Raw genomic sequence first — 10,501 nt, forward strand, 5'->3', positions numbered from 1 at the left:
CACGTTTTTATATCCACATACGCTTTCCCTCACTTTGGCTATTATTTGCCGCTCATGTTTTCCTCTGAGATTTTAGTTCCCTTATGTCAAATGCCTGTAATGAATTCATTGTTGTTTTCAATTGCTTTCTTGTATGGTATTTGTGAAAGCAAAATAGGGCCGGATAGCCTACATACATCTGCTTTGTGACAACATTAGGTCTTTGCTTTCTTTCTCTCCTCTTTTCTTACCTGTCATCTTCATCCTTATGCCAGCTCACCTACCCTCTTTCTTTCTGATCTTAACCTTTCCTGCCTCTTCACCCTTCATCACCCCTCTTTTACCTCTTCCACTGCTCTCCTCACTGTTGTCTCTCTGTATTCCCTTTCTCCATTTCTACTAATGCCTACTTCTTGTGTACCTCAATTCCCTTGTCCACTCCCTCTTACAACAAGATTTCTAGATAGACCACGATGCTGGTTATTACTTCAGTCATTTTTATTTTCAACTAGCTTCAGGTGTGTCTTTATAACTGGAAATGAAAACCTAAAAGTAACATAATAGGAAGAGCACAAAAAAATATGAAATATACATTGTACTGATTTGGTTAGAGTAGAGCTGTAATTCGGTGGGAGAAGGTTCTGAAAATGTGTTTGATTTGTTGACTGACCCTGATGATGGCTGAGAGATAGGATTAAGGTATTAATCAATGAAATATGGTGCTTCTGTAGAGACATGCCATAAAGCTGAATTTATTGTGTCATGTCACTTGTCTGTTGTAGGTAAGTTTGTTGTTTTCATGATATTTGCTTAATTGGGTTCATTCCACATTGTGTGAGTGTTTGGTTGTCAGAGTGGCACGGGAGGCACCCTTATGTTTATCCTGTGTAAATGCTCAGTTCTATTGCTTACAGATGTTGATAGTGGGGACACTGGTAATTATTTTGATGTGTTATATTTGAGTTGTGTTGGTGATTCAATAGATATTAGCCTTTTGAGTTGTTTAGGCTTTTTCAGGTGCTGAAAAATCTATTCAAATACCAAGAAGTTCACATCATTGGCCTTCTTCATATTGGATCACCTGAAAAACTTTGTAGCGAGGTTTCTAATGACATTGGAGAAGGTGGTGACACTGATTCAGTGGCCACCTTGGATTTTAAGAACCTTGCTTCTGGCTAGTGTTGTCTTGAATGTGTTTTGTCTTACTTCTGGGTTATACATGAAAATGAGGAGATCTGTTGTGGTGAATTTCGTATTTGTACTAGTGTAGACATCAGCTCAAAGGGTTTGTAATTCAGATTTCATGATGCTGTTTTTTCAACTTTTTGTGCTTTTTGATATTATAGTTGTGGGGTGCAAAGTTGAGAAACACTCTAGAGCTGAATCAAGACCCTGAGGTCTTGGGTCCTCACTGTCTGTTTCAGCTCAAAAGATATGGCTGGTGTGGGTGCAAGACATCCCAGCTCATAGAACGAGAGGACGGCTTGAAAATGTCAGTCTCAAAGTGACATTTGGCGATTTTATAGTTGTACAATATAGAACTATATAGTTCATCTACTATTGTTGACACGACTGGCACAGCTTTGCAGGCACTACATGACTGCCCAACAGGCCATCTGAGATTGAGTTATACTTTTAGGCCTCATTAGGGGTATGAAAAACACTATAAAAATACAAATTGAAATGCATTGGGGGAATGATGGAGGGCCTGCTGCAAACCGGTCTGCTAAAAATGTAAACAGCATTTGGCCATAAACTGCATTAAAAATGTTACAGTATCCATTCTAATTTGTAGGTCAAAAGCGCGGTCTGTGTAGAATGGCAGCTGCTTTAAAAAGGCACACATTTGACACTATCCTATCCATCTCTTTGCACGCCATAGTTTACCGCAAGGATTATAGGGCCATATGTATGAAGCTATTTTCGATTCGCAAAGGCCGAAATTCGCCGAATTTCGGCCTTTGCGAATCGGAAACGGCCATTTTTGCACATTTGCAATGTATGAAAAAGTAGCAAAATAAGGAATTGCAAAATTTTGCGATTCCTTATTTTGCCATAGCATTTAAGGAATCGCAATTTTGCGATTCCTTAATTGCTATGTAAGAAGCTTTTTGCTCTTGCGAATTTGGTTTAAGGAATCGCAATTTACCACCAACTGAAAGTTGGTGGTAAATTGCGATTCCTTTTCAATAAGCACAAATTGGCATTTTTCATTGTGGCATGTGACGCACATGCATGCCCTTAGGGCATGTATGTGCGCCATATGCGCACACATGTCATTTTCAGGGGTGCAGCAGGGTGTTCTTGAGACACCCCCTGCACCCTTGAAAATTCGCACAATTTACGATTAGCAAATTGCGATTAGCAAATTTCCCCTTCATTCCTATGGGCCTCCTGGCCCATAGAAATGAATTGGAAGTATTCCTTATTTGCGAATTCGCAATTTGCGAATTCGCAAATAAGGAATAGTAAGGAATCGCTAAAATTCCTAGATTACCTACATACATACCTTTTTGCGAATTCTAAATAGCGATTCCTTAAGATTCGCTATTTAAAATTCGCAAAACGGAAGTATGATACATATGGCCCATAATCTCTAATTTGATTTGAGAAAATGAAAGGGAATGAGTCTATGGATTTCGTAAACTCACCAGAAAATCGAAGTTAAATATATGTGATCTTATAAAATTGTTGATGACAATGCTATATAATTAAGTTGTTTATGAATTTTAATGATTTCATAGTGATCAAAGCTGTATGTCCATATGTTATTATTTTATTAATAGGTTACTGTATTGAGGTGAACATGTAATCATATGAAATATCTTTAATTTAAACGAAGCGTATATTAATACTCATGTATGTGTATGTGTGTGCAATATTAATGCTAAATACACATATGTTTATGATGTATACTCTGTTGGCCAGTAAAACGATGGTCAACCAAACTTGAATTTAGGCAGTTGCATTACACAGACTGGCTAACGTATTATGTCTTTAGAACTATGAATGTGTCCTATTCGAAAATCAGACCGCTCATACGTTTTATATCTTATTTTTCAGGAGGAATTTGGGGCACGTCATAATCCCCCCGATGCAATAATCGGAATGCCAACTTCTGAATAGAAAAGAGTGGTGTCGTTTCCCCTCTGAAGAAGAAACGACGAGTCATTTATTTAAGCTTGAAGTCTAATATTATACTGAGGCTTGCATGCTGCTTTGTAAACTGCCTGAAGTCAGAGATTGCGAAACTGGCCCTCCCACCTCTGCACGGCGGATGAAAGGGAAATTACACCATGACTTCTGCGCCCTGAGCAGCAATGGAAAATAAACTGTCAACCCCGCCACTGTTCCCCGAATGCTAAAAGAGAGATATTCCTGCTGCGAGGATATTTTGTATTAACTAACAAGAGCTCAGTTTTCGTGTTTTCTGCAGAGAGACATTTCTTGTTTTATTTCCGCAGGGGAGGTTTCATATGAGTCACGTTCAGGTTTTACGGAATCGTTTCTAAAAAGTCTACACTTCGCTACTACTTGGAAAATGATCCAATAATCACGCTACTGGGTAGACTTGAACTCGAAGTATAAACAAAATAAACAACCTCTCTGCAGTGCCGGCGATATTAGACACTCGTCGTTGACAGTGGAGACCACAATATTTTTTGTACGTGTGCCCAAACCTGTGCCCTGCGCAGTCGAGAGAAGGCTCGTTGAAATAGAATCCCTGCGCGATCTCTGCGATTAATGGTGGGACTTTGACGGCTATGTGCGAGAACCGGAGCGATCACTGGGACACGTGTGACTAATAAAACAATCAGCATTCTGTAAAGAGAGCTGCGCCTGCAGATATGGGGCATGTTGACATGAAGTAGTTCAAAAGTTCAACGTTTAGAGCTGTTCTCTCTGCCACACCCTTCTTTCCGAGGAGCGGATCAGTGACATGTCAGAAAATTGCATCGTGAAAAAAAGTGACAGAAAAAGAGAGCAAAGCCGCTAAAGCTGTCAGAGGTTAGTTTTGTAGTCAGAGTTATGTGCTGAGCCGACGGCAGCAACGCGGAAGCCATGGAAAACTCGATGAATGTAGCCAACTATGAAGGTGTTGCTCACAGCAAGGAGGGACCTTCGGCGTCTCTCCCAGTGGCGACATGTGACCTCGACTTTGTGCAGCCAGCGCTGGCCAGAGATGCAGGGAGCAGCCACAGCAGTTCCACCACCCTGCACTCCAGCTGCATGGACAGTCCCGAGTTCGAGGGGAACTTAGACTTCAGCAGCAATGGGGAACTTGGAGAGGAAGGAGAATTTCAGGTCCAGTCCCCTTGCAGCCTGGGCTCCTCTCTCTGCTTCTCCACTGAGCCTCGGGAGGACAGTGCTGGAACGGGAAGGTATGGCGGCCGAGTTGTTGAAAACCAATGGGAGATTAATAATACCAGCACCAACTCTGAACTGGGGAATGGCAGCTCCCCTCCTCTCGTTGCTAACTGTGCTGAGTCTGGAGCAGGGCAAAAGAGTGACAAACATGCTCGTCTGACGAGGGAAGATGCTAAGATGAACACACATCCGGGAGGAAATGAAGACTCGAAGTCAGCAGACCACCTAGGCAATGGAAAAGTGTCAGTATCGGACTACTCAGCTGAGGGTACTCCAGATCTGGTGATCGAGGTGGCCGGGAAGAGAATCCAGGCTCATAAGCCTGTACTGGCTGAGAAGAGTGACTACTTTAGGGCACGCTCCTCCCGGGACATTCTCCGTATCAAGGGTCTGAGCTACACCACTCTGAAGCTGCTAATAGACTACATCTACACTTCACACCTAGAAGTGACCCTGGAGACAGTAGTAGAGGTGATTGCAGGTGCCCAGTTTCTTCAGATGCCTTGTGCTGTGCAGTGTGCTACGGACAGCATGCGGGCACAGATCACTATTGCCAACTGCTACCAAATACTAAGCATAGCCAAGCGTCAGAGGCTGAGTGAGCTCCGTGAAGCAACTTACCGCTTTATGAGTGACAACTTCCTGCAGGTGCTGCGTGATCCAGCAGTATATGGACGCCTGAGTGGGGCTGAGAGAGACCTTATCCTGCGGCGTAGGACAGAGGGACGAGAGCAGCGACTTCTGGTGGCAGAGATGAGTGATGCCTTTGAAAGGATGAACAGCTTTGGCAGTAGTAGACCCCAGAGCCGGGAAAGCAGCCGTCCGCAGAGCCCCGCCAGCACTGTCAGCACTTCCTCTACTGATGAGGAGAGTCGCTTCATCTATGTCTATAATGAGCAAACCAAGTCTTGGAGACCCCTCACCCAGATACCTGATGAAGCCAATGCCAAGGGTTGTAGTGCCTGTGTCCTCTATAACTACTTCTTCATTGCAGGTGGCATTCATGGCCAAGGGGAGCGAGCCAAACAGTCAGACAAGGTATTCTGCTATAACCCAGCCACTGGTGAATGGAGTCAGGTGCGCTCCCTTAGCCAGCCCCGCGCACAGCTCAAGCTTTTGGCCCTGGATGGCAATCTCTATGCAGTGGGAGGTGAGTGCTTATTCACAGTGGAGCGATATGACCCACGCACTGACCGATGGACGTCAGTGGCCCCACTGCCTAAGGGAGCCTTTGCTGTGGCACATGAGGCCGTCACCTGTGCTGGAGAGATTTATGTCTCGGGGGGAACTCTCTTCTATCGACTGCTGAGGTATGATCCACGTCGCAATGCCTGGGAGGAGTGTCCCTACAACAGCAGTCGACGGCGCTCTGCAGACATGGTGGCAGTTAAGGGCTTCATATACCGTTTTGACCTTGGCCGAAATGAGGGGGTCAATGTTTTCAAATATAATGCAGTGGCCAGAAGGTGGAGTGACTGCGCCTCACTGCGGCAAAGTGGGAAAGATAACCCAGAATGCAGTGGGATCTCCTTACTGCCTTTCCGCTGCACAGCATTGGGAAATGTCATCTACTGTGTGAACCGTTCTAGTGCAATGCGATTTTGCTTAGGTCCAGAATCCAGGGATGGGGGCTACACAGGCTCATTTGACTCAGAGTTAATTAAGCCACCCCCGGATGCAAAGGGGGTACTATTTCCATTTGCTCTCAGTTTGCCAGAGAAGATGGACAACAGGAGAGAGGAGCACTCTTGAATTCATTGCCCATTGGTCTTACAAAATGAAACATATTTATCTTGGTAGATGACTTGTGCGCAGCGTAAGGGATGAATTTTCAGTTGTACATTTGTACCAACATTTCCCTGCTGGCTTCCGAAAGCACTGGCAATGTTTTGACATCACAGGTTAGATCCAGTTGTGTAACTCAGATAAAAGGTGTCATACATGCTCCAATCCTTTATATTGTATATTCATTCAACCTCTCTGCATTTGTACACTGCCAACAATTATGTGCAAACCTGAGCCCTGGGAGCTGCTGGAGCATCTACAGCTGCCACATTGCCCCTGATTGCATTATCGTCGCTGTCATTTGACTGTAGGGGCACCTCATTTGTATATGTGCTACCCTGTGACGTTTAGTAAACCCTTCCAGTACACTTCTTTGTGAGGGTGATAGTGAACTTTGTCATTTTCTGATGAACATTAGATGGATTCAATAATGTATTTCAGATTTTTTTCTTGTCCACTGTTTCTACCCATATAGGTTGCTAAACTTCTCAATCTACCCGTCCAAAAATCCTATCTCACACTCGAACTTTGTCACCTTTCCTGCCTTCTTGAACCTGGAGAGAAGGCCGGGGCGGAACTCTCATGTTTGGAAACTGCATCATCGTGGGTGCCACACTTTGGTCTGGCAATGTCTTATACTGAAGTATTATTGTGGGCAAAATGATGTGCCTTTGTTTACATTTATTAATGACGTAGAGAACTTTGGGTTCTCTCTGCAGCATCTGCATCCTTTTACCAGCCTGTTGCATCTCCAGGCATAAGTCTTGCTGGTACTCAAGTTGTTGTTACAGGCAGCACACACGTTTAGTTCTTGTAAAAAGGTGTAAAATATCCTTGCAACAATTCAAAAACGTGATATAGCCGCAAATCCTTTGCAAGAGAGCGTGTTTGCTTTGGTGGTATCTCTAATGCTAATCTTTGTCGTAACTGCAGCACGTAAAGCCATCTTGATGCAAATTTATCGGGCACGTTGATGCCTAACTTCATGTTTAAGTGCTAGTGTACTGATAAATTATTGAATGCATGCTGAAATTGTTGACATGAAAAAAATGTGAATTATTTCGCCTTTGCTGCAATGAGGATGGCTGACTGGTTCGGGACCAAGGGATGTGTAAAGAGCATGTACATTCCCCTGAGAAATGCTTAATAGCTTGCAGCAGAAAACTATTTACGCATATGACTCTTTTTGCTAGCACAATTAGGCTTTTCAGTGTGAAATACAGGGTTTCACTTTCTAGGCAATGCTCAATCGATTTCATAATTTCATAGCTAACTCTCAGCTATTTTCAATGCAATATGGGATGAGTTTTGAATGTGTGTAGCAGAATTTTAATACAAATGGAAGGAAAACTGTGATTCACAGATATCTTTCCACACATTTTGTTATGTCTAGTTGTATGAGTGTAACACTTAGCAGACCCATAACAAGATATGCGCAATTGGAAAGTGAAAGATATGCCATTGGTATTTATTTAGTACTTATATTCTTATAACAAGCTTTTATTGGGAACCACCAATTTTTTTATTTTTTTTTACATGGAACACAAATCTCCATCTGTGCGGCTTTGCAGTTTAATATTTCCCAGAAATGAAACACAATTAGGAAATTTGCTTTCAGAATCATGCTGCAAGTAAAAGTTTCTTACATGCACCAAACTATAAAAAAACATGACTGCACGAGAATTAAGGTTGCCAAAGACCCCGACGACTCAATTTTTATAATTACCCTTTATAGCTAAAGATTGAAATACTTTGATTCTGCTTTCCAGTTTTCATTTAGTATTGACCGCACCAGTAGGACTGGCAAAAGTGTCCACAAATTTTCCTTATGATTAATTAAAGACGCTCTGAACTCACTAGCAAAGACCAGGGTACTAGTTCCAGGAGAATACATTGAATCTATGTGCGGTGGCACCACAATTTTATCAGCAACACAGTTACTGATGAAAAATGAGTTAAGTAGTTAATGTACCAATGTACACCATTTTTTATTACTGATCTGGTTTTAAATATTCAGAAGTTAAATACTGATTTTCAACACAGTGTCCATCGCAGACCTCTGTGTTTCCTGTAAAATATGTCATTTTTTGCGAAAAATAATGCAGATATGAAGATTAACGGTGTTAGGACTTTATTTAAAGGAACGTTCATGCAATTTTTTTTTTATATCATTGACTTTTCTCCCAGTCTCCATTTTATGTGCTCCCCTGTTAGCAAACCATGATCACTGGGGCTGCATCTGTGCTTTAAGTTCATTCGAATGACTCAAATTTACTTGACTTAACTAAGTTTAGGCTCTCTGGTCCAGCCTGGGCCTTGGCAACTGTCAGAGCTTAGAGTAACGAAGTGATGGAAGAGGTGCCCGAGGTACTCGCTGGCAATTGCTCAGAGCTGTATTCCAGACTTGTTTTTCACCCACTGCGACTCTCTAGACATAGATCACCCATATGCAAACCAGTCTAGGTCCTACTCCTATAAGAGCAGTCTAAACCAAACTGCCATGCCAGGATGCCCCAGACAGAAATGCAAGCAATCACACACCAGCTTATTGGGTCTCATCAGTGATGTAGGCTGTTTGCAACAAAAAATTAAGTATGGGAAATTTTTCCACTCTATTTTTTGACTATTGGAAGTGTACATCATTGGGAAAGGTACAAAATTGCACCTTAGAGTTGGAGGATTGGGATTTTTATGTTTTAGTTTTAATTGTGACAACACAAGTACAGCAGAAGTTTAATAGAACGAAGATTGTAGGTTTGGTAAAGTATGTTGCAAATTTACATTCCTTGTTTAAGGTAGGCTTAATGTGTTTATGGATTAATTCTTAATTCAATTAGGGATGATAAGAAATCAGAGATAGACACACTGATTTATGCTAGATAGATATATGTACTATAACTGTCAGTTGCAGTGCCCCAAGCCGACATCAAAATAGTAATGTACATTGGTGTGTTCTTCTCCGAATGTGCAGAATTTGTTGCTGTGGTAGTTGAACTACAGCTAGCATGGTCAGAAATGCCAGAATATACTTTTATTAGCCCTTCAACTCTATTGATTCAGTTCTCTATTTCCAATATAAATTACTGTGAGAAACAAAAATTCAGCATCTCCAGTACACCTTAATGCTTGCTCACAAAGATGTGTCGCAGAATAAAATATATTTAGTGTTGGTTGTTGGTACTAAGACAGGGTTTTTATTAACTGCAGTTACTCTAGCTGCCCCAATGAAACTCACCATGAAGTAGGATAATAAAATGAATCAGTTGCCATCTAATTATTACCATTTGGCCTAGCTGGGGTGTGTCCAGTCCTTCGATATATTTCTGAAGAATACTGACTTGAAATGTACTTTTAAGTTCACTAAATATCAATCGAACTTGTACAATTTTAGAGCTTTGTTGTATGTTTTGAGCAGAGCCTAGTGCAATTTAAAAACCTAGGTCCCTATTCTGAAACGTTTTTGGGTGCATAGGATGAATTTCTGTGCTGTATCAAATTATTTGCTAGCACATGTTTTGACACCATTAGTTATACATTTTGCACCCTGGTATTAGAGCTCAGTGACATATGACCAACTATTTGCACTTACCTCATCTGCAGTTTCCGGAGGAGTCAATAACCACAAGCAATTGAACTTGCCCCCACAAATGACTGAAGTTCTTCTAATCTTTTGGTGTTTAAAAGTGCTTACCCTGTTCATAGGCATATTTTTGTACAGTGTAACAGTGAACTTTGTCTTTAAATGTTCCCATTCCTCTGAAATATTGTCTATGTTAGTTTAAGTTATCCAGAGCATTCCTTTGAAGTTATGAAACTTCTGATGCTCACAGTTTCCACTTATATGTACATGTAAATAAATGTATACCGTTCTGTAAACATTGACAATCTGGTCCACTCTTCTACTGTAGCGTACTAATTATGCCTTGAAACAAGTGACTCACAGTTGTTTTCTAACTTTCTGAAATTGCAATAGAGATGTGTTAGTGCCACTCATATTCAAGATAAAGCTATCACTTAACCAAGAAGGTAAGAAGTAATAGCCAGATTCATCAAACTAAAATCGGCTCGCAAAGGGGCAGATTCTGAGAATCTGGCCCTTTGCGAGCGCTGTTTTTGCATTTGGGATTCATCATCCCAAATGCAAAAATCACAATTCTAGAAATCGCTAAATTGCGATTAATTGCATTTAAGGAATCTCAAATTGAGATTCCTTAAATGCAATTCATGAACCATTTTAAAATTGCGAATTCCCAATCTGGGGCCGCTATTTACCGCGAAGTCTAACTACGTGGTAAATAGCAAAAACTTTGAAAAATGCACTAAAGTGCATTTTTCAAAGTTTCATGTTGCGCACACACATGCCCTAAGG

General features: G+C 41.6%; 1 protein-coding gene across 1 annotated transcript in view; it reads left to right on the forward strand.

Annotated features, from left to right (window-relative positions):
* KBTBD11 (kelch repeat and BTB domain containing 11) overlaps positions 1-10,163 on the forward strand; it is a 99,251-nt gene extending 89,088 nt beyond the window's left edge. The window contains exon 2 of the mRNA XM_086926414.1: positions 3,043-10,163. Within this exon, the coding sequence (XP_086782540.1) occupies positions 4,042-6,099 (2,058 nt within the window). The 5' untranslated portion in view covers positions 3,043-4,041 and the 3' untranslated portion in view covers positions 6,100-10,163. The remainder of the gene's footprint in view (positions 1-3,042) is intronic.
* Positions 10,164-10,501: the final 338 nt, after the last annotated feature.

Source organism: Lissotriton vulgaris, chromosome 6, assembly GCF_964263255.1.
Source record: "Lissotriton vulgaris chromosome 6, aLisVul1.2, whole genome shotgun sequence".
Taxonomy (NCBI): Eukaryota; Metazoa; Chordata; class Amphibia; order Caudata; family Salamandridae; genus Lissotriton; species Lissotriton vulgaris.